Raw genomic sequence first — 18705 nt, 5'->3', positions numbered from 1 at the left:
ACGCCGAAGGTGCGCCAAAGGTAAGCCCGTCTGCACCCGTCCTCGCCTGGACCGCGCCCAGCGCCAGACCCCCTGGTCCCCGCCGCTCCCCACCCTCTAGAGTCACATTTGATGCCGCTACTCTCCTCGCCCTCAACCCCGGACGCACCCCTCTATGCTGCAAAGCTTCCCCAGGACGTACCCACGGCCCATTCACCTGCCTCTCCTGCAAGTTCAACTGCTTCAGGACCCTCACCAAACCCACTTCCTCCACACACAGCTCCGAACTCAACCGCCTGAAATGCATCCTACTGAACACCCGCTCGGTCCACAGACATGCAACAGAACTCTGGGACCTAATCGACACTGCGTCACCTGACATCGCCTTCCTTACTGAAACATGGATGAACGCATCTTCTGCCCCCGACATCGCCATAGCCATACCGGACACTTACAAGATCATTCGAAAAGACCGCACCAATCAAACTGGAGGAGGCATCGCCATCGTCCATAGAAACACCATCAAAATCACAACCAGCTCTGACGACAATCTTGCAACCGCCGAACATCTCCACTTTCAGATCCACCCCGACCCCAGGACCACCCTTAGAGGCACCCTCATTTACAGGCCTCCAGGCACCCGATCTCAATTCAGCGACGACATCACAGACTTCGTCAGCCCGCACGCCCTTGCCTCCGAGAACTACATTCTTCTAGGAGACCTCAACTACCACCTTGAAAACATACTCGACAACAACACCACCACCCTTCTGGACAACCTGTCCAATCTCGGACTCAAACAACTTGTTGACACCCCCACCCACACAGCCGGACACACGCTCGACCCTATCTTCACCTCCAGCAAGCACATCTCCTTCGATCGCACTACAGCTCTCCACTGGACGGATCACAGCTGTGTTCACTTCAGCTACAAAACTACCCTATCCCACAACCGTCCACAACCCATTCCCCGGAGAAAATGGAATAAAATCACCACCGACCAACTCCTCACATCACTCAACCAAAACCCTCCCACCCTAGCAATGGACCCAGACCAAGCGGCCACCGACCTCAGACAATGGATTACCTACAGTGCGGACGAACTAGCACCCCTGAAAAAACACCAGTTGAAATCATCCAGCAAAAAGGCTCCCTGGTTCAATGATGACCTTAAAAAATCCAAGAAGACATGCCGCACCCTGGAGAAGAATTGGAGAAAAGAACCAACCTCAGACAACATGACCTCCCTCAAGACAGCCACCCGCAAACACCACCAACTGATTCGATCCGCCAAGAAATCAGCATTCAAGGACCGTCTCGACAACAATTCTCATAACAGCAAGAAACTCTTCAATATCGTCAAAGAATTCACCAACCCTTCCGCAGCATCCAACGACATCACTAACTCCCAAGACCTCTGCGATGCGCTATCCTCCTTCTTCTACAACAAAATTGCCGACATCCACAACAGCTTCAAGAATACTCCCAGTGACCAACCCGCCCCACCCCCTTCAGATCCCACCCCTCCAACTAACAACCTCAACTCCTGGAACCCAATCACCATTGAAGACACCATTCGCCTCATGAACTCTATCCACTCTGGCTCGCCTTCTGACCCCTGTCCCCACTACATCTTCAACAAAGCTGACTCCATCATCGCTCCTCAACTCCGCAATGTCATCAACTGCTCTTTCAACTCTGGCACCTTTCCAGAAATCTGGAAACACGCCGAACTCAGCGCCCTTCTGAAAAAACCCACAGCAGACCCCTCAGAACTGAAAAACTACCGACCCATATCCCTCCTCCCTTTCCCGGCCAAAGTCATCGAGAAAGCCGTCAACAGCCAACTCGCCGCCTTCCTTGAATCCAACAACTCCCTGGATCCCTCACAGAACGGCTTTCGAGCCAAACACAGCACCGAAACCGCCCTCATTGCGGCGACCGACGACATCCGAGCACTCCTAGACAACGGAGAAACAGTGGCCCTCATTCTACTCGACCTCTCCGCCGCCTTCGACACTGTCTGTCACAGCACCCTCATACAACGCCTCAACAACATCGGCATACAAGGAAAAGCCTTGGACTGGATCATCTCTTTCCTAGCTGGAAGAACCCAGAGAGTCCGACTCCCTCCATTCTACTCAGAGCCCACCGAAGTCATCTGCGGCGTACCTCAAGGTTCCTCACTCAGCCCCACCCTCTTCAACGTCTACATGAGTCCTCTCGCCTCCATCGCATGTCAACACAACCTCAACATCATCTCCTACGCCGACGACACCCAGCTAGTCCTTTCCCTCACCAAAGACCCCAACACCGCCAAAACCAATCTTCACGAAGGTATGAAAGAAGTAGCCGAATGGATGCAACAGAGCCGCCTAAAACTCAACTCAGACAAAACGGAGGTGCTCATCCTAGGATCCTCCCCCTCAGCTTGGGACGACTCCTGGTGGCCTTCCGCTTTGGGATCAGCACCCACACCCACAGACCATGCACGTAACCTTGGCTTCATTCTAGACTCCTCTCTCTCAATGTCCAGACAAGTCGACGCCGTATCATCCTCCTGCTGCTTCAACGTCCTTCGCATTCTCAAAAAGATCTTCCGCTGGATCCCCCTCGAGACAAGAAAGACTGTCACCCATGCACTGGTCACGAGTCGACTGGACTATGGCAACACACTTTACGCCGGAATTACAACAAAATTGCAGAAAAAGCTCCAGCGCATCCAAAACGCGTCAGCGAGACTCATATTAGACATCCCGCGCCAAGAGCACATCACCGGACACTTAAAAAACCTCCACTGGCTTCCCGTCAACAAAAGAATTACTTTCCGCCTTCTTACCCACGCACACAAGGCCCTTTATAATCTAGGACCCGATTGCCTCAACACCCGACTGTCCTTCTACATTCCCACCCGCCAACAAAGATCATCCAATCAAGCCCTCGCCGCAGTCCCGCGCATCCGAAAAACCACCATGGGTGGCAGATCATTCTCCTTCCTGGCTGCCAAGACCTGGAACTCACTCCCCACCCACCTCCGCATTACTCAGAACCACCTCTCCTTCAGAAAAGAACTGAAAACCTGGCTATTCGACAAACAGTGAACCCCTCCCTCTAGCGCCTTGAGACCCTCTGGGTGAGTAGTGCGCTATATAAATGCCCGAACTTGAACTTGAACTATTCTCTACAAAGCCACAACTGAACACCGCACAGAGAGCAGTAATTAGATCATTGCTCAAACCCCCGCACAACACCTCCCCAGCTCAAATCAGGTTGGAATTTTCATTGAGTGACCAAATACATATACAAAAAACACACCTCATAAGTTATATGCATTCAGCCTAGCAGCTAAACAAGGATCTTTAAAAAACCTCATCTGGTTAGAAACTGCAAATAGTTCACGCCCACCTGGTCTACTACCCTTTCTGTTGAGGTCTGACTGAGGGGTGTAGCAGGCCTTTTGAACCTACGTCTGCGGCACCCTTAGTTAAAAGCAGCTTAATTCAAAGTAGGATCACCTAGCAACTCATCCAGAACTTGGTAGTCAGATTCATCCTCAAACTCCCACACCAGTGGGAGTTCTACTAGCTCTCGATACACCAACATGCTCATTTCAAACTCCTCAAGCACACATTCAAGGACCTACACATCTTAGGCCCAACCTACCTAAACAGTTGCATCTCCTTCCACCAACCACCCAGACACCTCTGCTCCACAGGACTCCTACTTGACCACATCCTGTGCATACACAAAATCAAAACATGAGGATGGGCATACCCTTGTATTGCTTCTCAAGTGTGGGAACGGCCTCCCACTCCACAGCTGAGCCTACTCCTCTTTACTTGAATTTCACAAGAAGATGAAGACCTGGCTTTTCAATTAAACAACCTACCATAGGAAGGACTATTCACACACACCTGCTTAGTGCCAGGATACCCTTGTGGGTGATTGCAGAATACCCTTCAATAATAATACAAAGATATGCCAAAAAATGAGTGCACAGTATAAGGCTTTCCTTTCCTTTCAGATCACTTAACATGCACATCTGTTTCAGAAGTTCCCCTCATCTGCTCAATAATTCGCAGACGCTTATCTAGAATTTCTTGGCACAGGAGAAGTGTTTTACTGTATCAATTTAGCATTTTGTATTACACAATTGTCCATCCTCCTGTCACGACCCGGCCACCCAAGGAAATAACTGCTGGCGAGCATAGTGGTGGGATGCCAGGGTGGTGGTGTTTCTTAGACCATCTCTAAATTAGGGCTTTAGGGCCAGATGTAGGTCGCCAAATACCGGTCGGTAACGGCCGATTTCGTCCGTTACCGACCGGTATTTGGATATTGAGATGTAGGGGGCCTGAATTTACAGAATCAGTAAAGTTACAGATTCGGTATATTTACCGATTTGGTAAAATACAGAATCGGTAAATTTACCGATTCTGTAAATCCAGATGTAAGTGGCACTGAAAACACTGAAAATTTCTGTGTACATGCACATCTGTGCATGTACACATGTGCCATGTGGCACACAGACATGCCCTTAGGGCATGTATGTGTGTCACATTGCACACAAGCCAGAATCAGGGGTGCAACAGGGTGTCAAAGTGACACCCTGTCCCCCTTGTAAATTCGGTAATTTTACCGAATCGGTATTTACCGATTCGGTAATTGACATTGATTCCGTGGGCCTCAAAGCCCATAGGAATCAATAGCACCGATTCGGTAATTACTGAATCTTACCGATTCGGTAATTGAATTGGTAAAAATACCTACATCCCGATTGCCAGTTCTTAAATACCGAATCGGTATGATTCGGTATTTAAGAATCGGTAATCTGGGATTACCTACATCTGGCCCTTAGTGCTGTTGAAAGCACACTTCTAGTAAACCAGTTGGCCCTTCTGAACTCTTTCTCATATTCCTCCTCCCCATCAGGGCCACTACATCATCACAGTAATGTAGTCTCCCGAGTACAGATATGGATTATCAGTATACCAAATATTTTCAACCCTAGCTTTCCCCACCTGTGACTCATCGTTTTGGAGCAGTGGCATGGAGCAACACTAAGAGCAAACTACTGCACAAACATTACGGAAATGTGGCACTAGCCATGGAATAGAAAGAGCGCATCACACACACAAGCCTCGCTTTCCGTCCTTCTCCAAAAGAGGTTCTCGCTTGGTTCCACCAGCATCCCTGAGGCTACTAATGCTATTTAGTGGGCACTTCCATTTTTTTCAGGCAAAGTCACCTTTATCCCACACTTCAAGCCCTATAAATGAGTTAGTGCCTAACGAAGGGAGCCGCTTCTTCCAGCCAACAAGACATGGTTTTTCAGAGGTGCCCTGTGAATGCGGGGCACACTCTCCAGAGTATATATTCAAAGGAGGTTTGGTCTTTTCTTCCTTAATAAATCCTCACATCCATTTCTTTCTCACTGAAACCATAACAAATAACACTGCTTTAAACTGAGGTTTTCTGCACAACGTTTTTTTCATTTTGGTTAACAAATAAGGTTTTATGACATATATAGCACATGACATTTGTTCATCACTTTTGCATAGTAAATAATTCACAAAGGCAAATTAACACCTTATTTATAAAAGAAAATGAATGGAATAAAAGTGATCGAGGGACGAGTAACCACTTGACAACTCCCTGAAGAATAGCCACTATCAGAATGAAGGATGACAAGCATAGCTTGCTTCCACTTTGTTTATTGATGTATTAGTTCACAGTGCGTGTAGTCCTCGTAGTGCTTTGAAAGTAATGCACGACAGAATGGTAGAAACTGCAGTGCTAACACCACTGTTCAGGTATGACGCACAACGCTGTGGAAAGAGAGGATGCCACAGGCATCGAAAAGATGACACCTGGGATGAGTGGCAAGAAGACCCATTCAAGTAATGTGGAAGAAAAGATGGGAAGAAAACACGCTCATTGGTGTGGAAGAAAAGATGGAGACAGAAGACATGTTCATGTAGATGAAAGAATATGGAAAGAAGACATGTTCATGTAGTGTGAAAAAAAAGATGGAAAGAAAACATGTTCATGTAGTGTGGAAAAAAAGACTGAGACAGAAGACATGTTCATGTAGTATGGAAGAAAAGATGGAGACAGAAAACATGTTCATGTAACGTGGAAGACAGGATGGAAAGATTCTTCCTCAAAATGTTTTTTAAACAACTTGCAAAACTTTGCACAAATGTTAAATTATTGTAAAGTTCGCAGGGAAACAACTTTGCAACTGCATTCCTCCTTCCCTTATGCGTGGAATGCGCCCTTGTTGAATCCTCAGACACTCCTCACACAACACTTCACCATACATCGATTGTGGTGAAGCTAGGCATACACATCTGACATTTAATAGCCTTTGCGTAAAATGACTGTCTACTGGCGTAAATTGGTGAGGTTTTGGGCTCTCTGCTAGGGTCATGACTTAGTAGCGTGTTAGGTTAAAAGGTAGATGGCATGCCTTGATACATGAATTCTGAAGACCGTTTTAGGGCACAGAATGGACCATAAGATTGGAAAACAATCCGGACTCCCTAGTCTAGGCCTGAGAAAGAGATGAAATGATACTGGGAGGGAGTCTTTGGTCCATTTGTTCCCTCCAATGCATGCATCAACACAAAAAAAAAAAAAGGTGATTGTTTGTTAGGCTTTGTCAGTAACTACTACAGGATTTCACCGAGTAGTTGAAGTTTCACACAGCTTTAGTTTGTATTTTGTCACTTATTAAGCATATATCAACAAGATCAAGAAATATCACAGGTCATACAGAGCCCAACAGAAGTAGCCATCAGGGTCATTTTTAGACTAATACAGCTCAAAATAATACACAGATCATACACAACCAGACTGAGACTTGTTCGGATGGGCAAATGTGATACAACGCAAACACAAGGAGATGATGGACGGAGCGCTGAAACTTTTCAGACACATCCCCCCAGTCACAGATCTGGGTTGAATCCTTCATCGTTCTTTAGCTCACTTCGCCACTCCAGTTCAGACACAGCTATATGCAAATCAGTCTTGACCCTGTGCCTCTTAGGAACTGTTCTTTTTGCATTTGTCACTCGAGTGGGACTGGTATGCCCAGGCCTAGGTCCTGCGCTCTCCATGCCACTGGAGTCAAGCTATCCTGGCTGATGAGGGCTGAAAGTCCCAAACCGGTCCTAGGATGCTTGTTTCCAGTCCAGGGAGGACCTGGCCTGGCAGTTCGGGCTCGACTGTTCCCATTGGGCGCAGGGTCAAGACTGATTTGCATATGGCTGGGTCCAAACTGGAATGGCATGGAGAGCAAAAAAACGAAGGATTTAGGCCCAGATCTCTGTACTGGGGTGAATGTATGACATTGTTCTGAATTCTGTCCATCAATTGTTCTTTTTGCAAATGTGGAAAAACATGTTTAAGACAATATGGGGAGGAGGCCTCCTTCCTCCACACGCTATGGAGCTGTCCGGATCTGCAGAGATTCTGGAAGGGGACAATAAAAGTAATGTCCAAGGTGGTGGGACAGACAGTACCAGTGGAAGCGAAATTGCACATATTGACCTTAACAGAAACACTGAACTGTTCACAATACACAAAAATATGGCTAATCCTAGCAGACATGGTAGCCAAGAGAAATATAGCTAGAATGTGGAGCAAACCAGAAATACCCACAGCTAGGGATTGGGAACAAGACCTGGACTGGTGCTGCGCTGCAGAGAAGGTAGTCTACCGGGGGCGGGGATGTCCTGGTAAATGGGATAAAGTCTGGGGAAGCTGGACGAAATACAGAGGACTAACAATATAAGGTGAAATGAAGAAGACAAGGGGCGGGATCGGACAGGGTGGGATAAGCAAAGTGAAGTGACGGGAACAGATAGATAATTATACTCAAGGAACCGGAACCTACCTGATGGGCGAGAAGCTGTGTAAGGGGGGAAGAGGGGTAGAGAACGAGGAATCATATTGACCTGTGTAAGACCCGTCTGCTTCTGAGAGTCCCCTCACCACTATGATTTCTTTTGTTCCCCTGTACCTCCCAAAATTTGTCGTTTTTTATTTGTCTACCAGGACTTTTTATGTGTTGTCTCATGGGGTTAGATGTTCCTTGATGCCCAGTTGCTCACAAGGTTTGTGGCACCTATTTACAAGGCGCCTGGCCCAAACCTGTGGCATTACAAACTGGGGTTGTCAACCTGTATAAATGAACCTAAAATGGTGGACACCCTTTTTCCTCATGTGAAGTGACTCCCATTGGAGCCTTCATGAACCCTGGCCTTTTGAGGTTTTGGCGCCCTTTGTTTTGCGCGCATTTCTGACAGGAATTCCTTTGTTTTCCTCAGGTACACAAAATGGCTGCTCTAGAACCCCAGTACGGTGGCTGTGAGTGCCCTAAATACCCCTGAAGAGTGCCTTGTCATTGTCACAGCCAGAGAAGGTTCTAGAACCTTCTGGCTCGTGCCCGTACCCCAGGGCACTGGCTATATTAGGCCCAGTCCCTGGCGGCCATTGGAGATGTAGATGAAGATTGTTCAGACTAGAGAAGGAGATTAAGAGATTCCAGACTCGACACCAGATTGACACCTGCCCTGTTGACCCCTGAGGTGGCTGGTAGCGCAGGCAGTAGAGCAGCAAAGGGTTGCTGGTGTTGTGTCTGACTGGCGTTCCAGTCAGCTACGTGAGAAGTGATCTAGCGCCTGCCCAGCGAGTACTTCATTTCCCCCAAAAGACTGTGGCCGGATTCGTGCGCCTCCCCGCCCCCCCCGGTGGTGAACTGTGATCGATTTATCGAGTCGCGGGGCGAGAGCAAGTTCGCCGCGACTGCGATCGTCAGCTGTGCCCCCTTCGCGACAGGTGCCTCTAGAGGGGAGCTCGGACGTCTCCGAGCCCCACCAGCGCAGATTGAAGGTGAGGTGGTGCGCCGGAGCGGGGAAAGGCCGGCCTTCGTTGGGCGGGACTAGCGTCTCTGCCACTCCCCAGTGACCCGGGAGCTGTAGCTGTGGGCGGGAACCACCCTGTATGCGGAAGTCGGAGGGAGGTCCGTGGAGCCCCTGAGAGCCCCGTCGCTAACGAGAGAAGTGCTGTGCCCGACTGAATTGTATTTTGATTGCAGCCGATGTGAGGTGGGCCCGTTTCTTCATAGTGAATGCAGCGTTGTGAAGGAACTGTGAACCGGCATTCATTTGACTGTGCGCGAAGGTTGTGTGACCTCTCCGGCAGCCCGTTCGTCAGTCTAAAGACTTTGAACTGGTGCCGCCTGTGCTCAAGTGGTGCTAAAGCCCGTAGGCGCGCATAGACTTCACCGGCAAAGCAGAGATCCTATCCCGGTGACCGCCGAGTGCAAATGATGTATTTACTGTGTTTCCTTGCCTTTTAGATATACGCGCATACGCCCTGAGTGATTATTAAAGAGTCCCAAACCTTATTTTGTGCTCAGAGAAGCCGTATACCCGGTCATTGAAAACAGCATAAACTGTAAGAGTTATCTTCCCATTTGAAGCGTATTGCACATGTAATGATTCTAAAGTATTTAATTGGTGGCAGCGATACCAGAAGAAACATGTGGTTGTTTATTTAAATGAACCAATATTTATTCTGATATTTATTCTGATATTTATCCTGATATTTATTCTGATATTTATTGTGATACTGTGGTAAATAAAATATTACCCTGTCATAATTTCTATAAATAAACAAAGTGTCATGCATTCAATGAGAGGCAGAGTCCGTGGTGTCCGACTCAAAAGGGCTTTATTTCAATAACTCGAGTTAGGGGAGAATCGGTTCCATCACCACTAAGGTTCAGGAAGGGTCTTCTAAACCTTATTTACAGAGTACAATATTTATACTTTCAATCTCGTACATAGGGAGGAGCGCTCCAGGCAGAGCAAGAGAAAGAGAGATAAGAGCATGTGGGCGTGCATTTGAGGAGTCATAGGTGAGTCATAGGTGGGTGGATACATGGAGGGGGTTGCATGGCCAACTGGAACTTTGCCCTACTTGTGTGCGCAACTTGATCATGACGTGCAACTGACGTGTAACTGGGGGGAGCTGACATTCAGTCTAGTAGGGAGGCCTTCAGTGTCAGGGCGATCAGCACGTCTGGTATTATCTGATATCTTGAGTCCGGGGATGTATTGTCTGAAGCAAAGGTCGCTCCTCACTAAGAGCCAGAGAGGGCATATATTTCTTCGTTCATTGCGTGGGGGCCGTGGGCTTTCTACGGATGCAAGCTCTATAATTCACTTAAACGGAGACAGAAAGGCTAGGCCCTATCTCTTCAGACGGGTTCTGTTTACCTTCTTCACCAGGCAGGAATGTGATTCTGTAGAGCAAGCAGATAACTGTTGTGCAAAATACTGTCTTGGCACCTCGTGCTGGGCCTCTTTCGGCTGAGCCAGAAGTATGCGAGGTCAGGGATACGTAACTGCAGCTCTCAGAGTGTCTGGAGCCATGAAACTCTAATTCAGAGACTGGCTCAGGCTGAGCCACAAAAATGGGTTCATCTTGATTTAAAAGTGCACAATGCAAACACATGGGCCTCAATGCAAAAATTAACGTTTCTTACATGGGAGACTTGATGACTGGCATCCTAATGCAGGACGTAAATGCAGAGGCCTCGTTATTCAGGCCACTAAGGGAAAATGCATGGGTGACATGCACATACATTAAACATAGGGTACACGCAGGGGACATATTGGTCATGTAAAATTTCATTTTCCTCAATACTCATCCCTGAAGTTATTCTATTTATTAATACTATTTATTACCATAACTGTATGACCAAAAGAAATGTATATGTGCTTTCCCAGTCAACCCTATTTACAACAAAGAACTTTTATATAAAGGAATCGTATTTTTCTACAGCAGTGGTGTGGTGTCCTTATTTTTGGTGTGGATGTACAAGGAGTTATTATTGGGTCAGAGCCGGCTTAACACTACAGCCTTCACTTGCCTTGTCACTTGAGCCAAGCTACCCCCTTTGTGCTGGGCTTGCCCATCGCAGGTCCAACATAAAATTGGTGGCAGCGCGTGGGATTGCGAGCCGTGCTTGTTTTGAACCCCATAATAATTCAGTGTGCACCACAGGTACACACCCGGAGTTTTCTCCTAGCGGCCCTCCAATTCAACGTTTTGTTTTTTTTCCAAATTCTTTCCTGGAGGTGGGTGGAAGTGACCCTCAAAGTTCCTATCCTGCTCACCTACTTCGGGGTGGTTGTCCACACTTTTCACTGACAAGATGGAATTCGAAATGTCAGAGCTGGAGACCTATACTGTGGCACAGCTCAAGGATTTCTGTCAGGAGAGGGGAGTGTTTGTCAGGCGAGGGGCCAAAAGAGAGGAGCTCCGTACTAGTCTGCGAGCATGGGTGGAAGCACACACGGAGGGAACGGTGGAGGAGGAGGAATCGGACAGAGGTACTGTCATTGATAGGACTGCGGAATGTCCCCCGGGGGTGGGTGAGATGTCAATCAGCCCCGAGGCAACCTCACGGGAGGGCAGCAGTGTGTCATCGAGAGGGTTGTCAGAAACCGAGTTAGCTGACAGGAGAGAGGAAAGACTGTTAAGGTGGGAAATAGCAAAAATGGAGTTGGAAGAAAGGAGGGAGGGGAGGAGGTTGGAACATGTGTCCAAGCTGGAGATGGAAAGGAAAAGGATGGAACACGAGTTCAAGCTACGAGAACTCGAATTCCAGGCCCCTAACATCACTCCGAAGGGTGTCGAGTCAAAGGAATTTGCCAGGGAGCCCAGGCCCCATTTACCCAAGGACGTAGTCGCCAGTTATACCGCTGGAGACAACATAGGCAAGTGGCTGGCAGCCTATGAGGTCTCCTTAAGAGCCCATGGGATCCATGAGAAGCATTGGGGTGGTGGATTATACCGGTACATGCCTCCGACAGGTAGGGATGCCCTATTGGCCCTAGACCGGGAGGAACAGGTTAATTACCCCGCCATGAAGGTGGCGCTCATCAGGAAGTTTGGGTTGACCCCCGAGAAATACCGGCAAAGGTTTAGGGGCAGCCACAAGCTGAGCTCACAGAATTGGGTTGACTTCCTGGATTTTGCTAAGAAAGCCTTGGATGGGTGGGTACAAGGTAATGAGGTGGAGGACTATCGAGGGTTGTACGACCTGATACTCAAGGAACATCTACTCGAGAAATGTCTTCCCGAGCTGAGGCAACACCTGGTAGACAGCAAACTTACTTGCCCCCGTAAGCTTGCTGAGGAGGCGGACATTTGGGCAAGTACCCGAGTGTCCACGAAGGGGACGGGAGGAGATTCTCAGAAGTCCGGACAGGGCTCTCCCCAGAAGAAAGAGGGGGGAGATACCAAGAAGCAGGAGTTCTCCAAAGGCCCCCAAAATACCTTTAAGGGGAAAAGTTTCTTCTCCACTTCTAAGGCTAACCCGCAGAAGAACCCTAATCCTGGCCAGAGTCAGCAGCCAAGGGTCATCCATTGCTATGAGTTTGGTGGTATTGGACATTATAAGGGAGACGTGAAATGCCCAAAGAGACCACCCCCTCCCACTGGAGGAAAGGCCCCGGGAGTCGCTAGTGTAGCGCTCGGGGAGGAGATGCCCTTAGTTAAGGGGGGGGAGTGAGCGGGTGTCACCTTAGTGTCCCTGGGTGATCGGGAGGTGGTTCCAAAGATCCAGGTGCCCTCAAATACTACCAAGTATGGGCAATGGGTCACCATCAATGGCCATAGAGGGGAAGCTCTGAGAGATACAGGAGCCAGTATGACTATGGTAAGGAGTCATCTGGTGTCCTCAGAGCAGGTGATTCCAGGCGTACTTCATCCAGCCGCGATGGCTGACGGCAGAATGGGCCACTATCCTGTGGCCGAGGTTCCCTTTGAGTGGGGAGGGGTTGCAGGTTCACTTCGAGTTGCCGTAAGCCACGCCGTGCCAGTCGATTGTCTGCTGGGCAATGATATGGAGCACAATGCTTGGAAGGAGGTGGAATACCGGACTCATACTGAGATGCTGGGTACACCTGATTGGGCCTGTGCGAGTACCAGGTCTGCGGCTGCTCGGGAGGAGAAGTTGCGTGGGTTTTAGCCTGGAACAATGGCCCACCCAGCTGCTGATGAGGGAACATTTCGAGGACAGGAGGAGCCTGCCTCGATGTCCATGCCCCGTGAGACGGATAGGCCACCTGTGGAGGTGGACCCGGAGTCCGCGGAGGAGGACATGGTTCCGTTGGAGGACTTGCCTATCCCGCTGAGTGGCGAGTGGAAGGAGGACCATCCAGGGAGGAACTGAGCAAGGGACAAAGGGAATGTCCCACCCTCGAGGGTCTGAGGCAACAGGCTGAAGCCCAGGCAGCAGGTAACGAGTCTGGGAACTATCGTGTTTACTGGGAGGATGGTCTCCTCTACAGTGAACCCAGGGCGCCAGTGCACGGATTGTCACGGGCCCTGGTAGTCCCACAGTGTTACCGAGCCTTCCTATTAGAGTTGGCTCATGAGATTCCCTTGGCAGGACACTTGGGTCAGGACAAGACCTTTGCCCGGCTTGTCCTCCACTTTTATTGGCCTCGAATGAGGGTGGCGTCCGACACATACTGTCGGTCGTGCGTGTCATGCCAAGCCAGTGGGAAAACAGGGACGAAGCTGAAGGCTCCCCTGGAACCACTTCCCGTCGTTGGCACCCCCTTTGAAAGGGTGGGCATCGACATTGCTGGGCCCCTAGATCCACCTACATCATCCGGTCACAGGTTTATCCTGGTCCTGGTGGATCACGCCACAAGGTATCCAGAGGCAATTCCTCTGAGAACCATTACTGCACCAGTAGTGGCCAAGGCCCTGATGGGGATCTTTACCCGAGTGGGATTCCCCAAGGAAGTTGTGTCTGACAGGGGGACCAACTTCCTGTCAGCATATATGCGGGCCATGTGGAAGGAGTGTGGAGTGACTTACAGGTTCACCACTCCTCATCACCCACAGACCAATGGTCTTGTGGAAAGGTTCAACCAAACCTTGAAGGGTATGATCAGAAGTCTACCCAAAAGCCTGCGGAGGAAATGGGACGTCCTCCTACCCCGTTTGCTCTTTTCCTACAGGGAAGTGCCGCAAAAGTGAGTGGGCTTCAGCCCCTTCGAGCTTTTGTACGGGCACCCTGTACGTGGACCTCTCAGCCTGGTGAGGTACTCCTGGGAAAAATCTCCCCGGAAAGTTCCCCAGGATGTGGTGAGCTACATGCTGGCCTTCCGAAGCCAAATGGCTAAGTTGTGGAAGCAAGCTTCTGACAACTTGGAAGCCAGTCAGAAATACATCATTTGCACTCGGCGGTCACCGGGATAGGATCTCTGCTTTGCCGGTGAAGTCTATGCGCGCCTACGGGCTTTAGCACCACTTGAGCACAGGCGGCACCAGTTCAAAGTCTTTAGACTGACGAACGGGCTGCCGGAGAGGTCACACAACCTTCGCGCACAGTCAAATGAATGCCGGTTCACAGTTCCTTCACAACGCTGCATTCACTATGAAGAAACGGGCCCACCTCACATCGGCTGCAATCAAAATACGATTCAGTCGGGCACAGCACTTCTCTCGTTAGCGACGGGGCTCTCAGGGGCTCCACGGACCTCCCTCCGACTTCCGCATACAGAGTGGTTCCCGCCCACAGCTACAGCTCCCGGGTCACTGGGGAGTGGCAGAGACGCTAGTCCCGCCCAACGAAGGCCGGCCTTTCCCCGCCCCGGCGCACCACCTCACCTTCAATCTGCGCAGGAAGCGCTCTACGCTGGTGGGGCTCGGAGACGTCCGAGCTCCCCTCTAGAGGCACCTGTCGCGAAGGGGGCACAGCTGACGAACGCAGGCGCGGCGAACTTGCTCTCGCCTCGCGACTCGATAAATCGATCACAGTTCACCACCGGGGAGGCGCACGAATCTGGCCACAGTCTTTTGGGGGCAATGAGGTACTCGCTGGGCAGGCGCTGTAGGCGCTAGATCACTTCTCACGTAGCTGACTGGAACGCCAGTCAGACACAACGCCAGCAACCCTTTGCTGCTCTAGTGCCTGCGCTACCAGCCACCTCAGGGGTCAACAGGGCAGGTGTCAATCTGGTGTCGAGTCTGGAATCTCTTAATCTCCTTCTCTAGTCTGAACAATCTTCATCTACATCTCCAAAGGCCGCCAGGGACTGGGCCTTATATAGCCAGTGCCCTGGGGTACCGGCACGAGCCAGAAGGTTCTAGAACCTTCTCTGGCTGTGACAATGACAAGGCACTCTTCAGGGGTATTTAGGACACTCACAGCCACCGTACTGGGGTTCTAGAGCAGCCATTTTGTGTACCTGAGGAAAACAAAGGAATTCCTGTCAGAAATGCGCGCAAAACAAAGGGCGCCAAAACCTCAAAAGGCCAGGGTTCATGAAGGCTCCAATGGGAGTCACTTCACATGAGGGAAAAGGGTGTCCACCATTTTAGGTTCATTTATACAGGTTGACAACCCCAGTTTGTAATGCCACAGATTTGGGCCAGGCGCCTTGTAAATAGGTGCCACAAACCTTGTGAGCAACTGGGCATCAAGGAACATCTAACCCCATGAGACAACACATAAAAAGTCCTGGTAGACAAATAAAAAACGAAAAATGTTGGGAGGTACAGGGGAACAAAAGAAATCATAGTGGTGAGGGGACTCTCAGAAGCAGACGGGTCTAACACGCGTCCCCCCCAGCTGAAAGTGGGGAGAGCTACCCAACCCCTTGGGAGTCCTCAACACTAATGGCGGAAATACCTGGAGAGACCGTCTGCATTGGCGTGGTCAACTCCGGGCCGGTGTTCCACCCGAACGTCCATTCCCTGTAGGGAGATAGACCACCTCAACAGTTTGGGATTTTCCCCCTTCATTTGCATGAGCCAACGAAGGGGTCGGTGGTCTGTCTGAACAAGGAAGTGTGAACCAAACAAATATGGTCGCAGCTTCTTCAGTGCCCAGACCACCGGAAAGGCTTCCCGCTCGATGGTACTCCACCTCTGTTCCCGGGGAAGCAGTCTCCGTGACAGAAAGACCACGGGTTGATCCAGACCCTCTTCATTGAGTTGCGATAGCACCGCCCCAATGCCAATGCCGGATGCATCTGTCTGGACAATGAACTCTTTTGAAAAATCTGGAGCCTTCAGGACCGGAGCTTTACACAATGCTTGTTTCAGAGTGTCGAAGGCTCGCTGGCAAGCCTCCGTCCAAATGACTCTCCTGGGTTGCTTTTTGGCCGTGAGTTCTATAAGGGGTGCCACGATAGTGCAATACCCCTTCACGAATCGTCTGTAGTAACCTGTGAGGCCCAGGAAGGCTCAGACCTCAGTCTGGGTCTTGGGGGGTTTCCAGGCCATGATTGCCTCAATCTTCGCCTGAAGGGGCTGCACCGTTCCCCGGCCCACCAAGTGTCCTAAGTACACTACCGACCCCTGTCCAATCTGACATTTGCTGGCCTTGATCGTCAAGCCAGCCCGTTCCAGGGCCTGGAGAACGGCTTGCAAGTGCTGCAAGTGATCCTCCCAGCTGCTACTGAAGACAGCTATGTCATCCAAGTAAGCAGCAGAGAATGACTCCATCCCGGTGAGGATCGTGTTCACTAGCCGCTGAAAAGTGGCAGGAGCGTTCTTGAGCCCAAAGGGCATGACGCAAAACTGGTAGTGTCCATCAGGTGTGGAGAAGGCTGACCTTTCCTTGGCTCCATTAGACATGGGAATCTGCCAGTACCCTGCAGTGAGGTCAATGGTACTGAGATATTGGGCAGCTCCCAACCGGTCAATCAATTCATCCGCCCGAGGGATCGGATGAGCATCCGTTTTGGTTACCGAATTTAGTCCTCGGTAGTCCACACAGAATCTCAATTCTGGTGTGGTGCCAGGTGGGGCAGCTTTAGGAACTAACACCACCGGGCTAGACCAAGGGCTACTTGAAGGTTCGATGACTCCTAGCTCCAGCATCTTAGCTACTTCGCTTTGGATACTGGCCTTCACCTTGTCAGACAGCCGGTAAGACTTTGACTTTACAGGTGGGCTGTCCCCTGTGTCCACGTCATGGGTACACAGGTGGGTCTTACCCGGGACAAGGGAGAACAGAGGAGCGAATGACCCCAAGACCTGGCGACATTCCTCCTGCTGCTCAGGAGTCAGGGTTGGCGAGAGTTTCACTCCCTCCACTGACCCATCCTTTTCTTGAGACGCAAAAAGGTCGGGGAGAGGCTCCGTGTCCTCTTCCTCCGATCCGTCAGTCGCCATAACCAACATGACTTCGGGCCTCTCGTAGTGGGGCTTGAGGCGATTGGCATGTAACACCCGATGCGGATGCCGAGGGTTCTTTACGTCCACCAGATAGGTAGACTTGCCCTTCTTCTGCAATACCTCATAGGGGCCTGTCCAACGGTCCTGGAGGGCACTCAGCTCTCCAGGCTCCATCACCCACACCTTCTGGCCAGGCTCCAACTCCACTGGGTGAGCGTTGTGGTCATACCACGCTTTCATGACTGCACTGTGTTTCCTTGCCTTTTAGATATACGCGCATACGCCCTGAGTGATTATTAAAGAGTCCCAAACCTTATTTTGTGCTCAGAGAAGCCGTATACCCGGTCATTGAAAACAGCATAAACTGTAAGAGTTATCTTCCCATTTGAAGCGTATTGCACATGTAATGATTCTAAAGTATTTAATTGGTGGCAGCTATACCAGAAGAAACATGTGGTTGTTTATTTAAATGAACCAATATTTATTCTGATATTTATTCTGATATTTATCCTGATATTTATTCTGATATTTATTGTGATACTCATCCCTGAAGTTATTCTATTTATTAATACTATTTATTGCCAGAACTGTATGACCAAAAGAAATGTATGTGCTTTCCCAGTCAACCCTATTTACAACAAAGAACTTTTATATAAAGGAATCGTATTTTTCTACAGCAGTGGTGTGGTGTCCTTTTTGGTGTGGATGTACAAGGAGTTATTATTGGGTCAGAGCCGGCTTAACACTACAGCCTTCACTTGCCTTGTCACTTGAGCCAAGCTACCCCCTTTGTGCTGGGCTTGCCCATCGCAGGTCCAACAACCTGTATTTGTGTTGTATGGCTATGCACTGTTATATCTACTTAAATTAAAAAAATTTAAAACAAAAGAATATCACAGGGTGAAAATCTATTAATGTAATGTACCTAAATGCTGATTTCTATCACATAAAGTACAAAAGCTTACAACAAAGCTTCCTTGGATTTGGAAACACAATTTTAAAAAGCCTTTAAGTCAAAAAACCAGCATGCAGACAGGTACCTACCTGGGTGTTTGCACATTGCAGTGGTAGATGTACTCTGTCACAGTGTCATCCTCAAACATCGAGGAGTACTTCCGCTTGAAATCCGGCCTTAGACGCTGTACAAGGCTTAATCCTATCAGGAAAGGGTAGAATAACACGAAATAACTATGTTTGCCACAGACAACTCTTAGCGAAACAAGTTTCTAATTTGTAATGGTGGTACCATTCTACGTCTTCTGCTTTCTAAACAGCAGTTCATCCACCATAAACCAGTTGGACCCTCTCCAACGCCTCCCTTGAAGTGGGAGAACCAGTAGTGCCACCGTGGAAGTCATTTTCACCAGAAGTGTTCACGTCTTGTTGGCTTAACCACTTTTGGGAAAAAGCGAAACAAAAAACATTCCCACCGAACCCAAAGAGAATTCTTTTAAGGGGCTTGTCTGCAGCTTGGGGGGGGGCAAGGCTTCTGACCCACCAGCA

The 18705-nt window shown here is 49.6% G+C and overlaps 1 protein-coding gene across 2 annotated transcripts in view; it reads right to left on the bottom strand.

The window, feature by feature from the left end:
• The window catches only part of ABHD5 (abhydrolase domain containing 5, lysophosphatidic acid acyltransferase), a 200231-nt gene that overhangs the window by 19355 nt on the left and 162171 nt on the right, over positions 1-18705 (bottom strand). For both annotated transcript variants that reach the window (XM_078663909.1, XM_078663908.1), the window contains one exon: positions 18247-18358. In XM_078663909.1, coding sequence (XP_078520035.1) covers positions 18247-18358 — 112 coding nt within the window. The remainder of the gene's footprint in view (positions 1-18246; positions 18359-18705) is intronic.

Source organism: Lissotriton helveticus, chromosome 10, assembly GCF_964261635.1.
Source record: "Lissotriton helveticus chromosome 10, aLisHel1.1, whole genome shotgun sequence".
NCBI classification, from domain to species: domain Eukaryota; kingdom Metazoa; phylum Chordata; class Amphibia; order Caudata; family Salamandridae; genus Lissotriton; species Lissotriton helveticus.
This window is presented reverse-complemented; position numbering and strand designations above follow the sequence as displayed.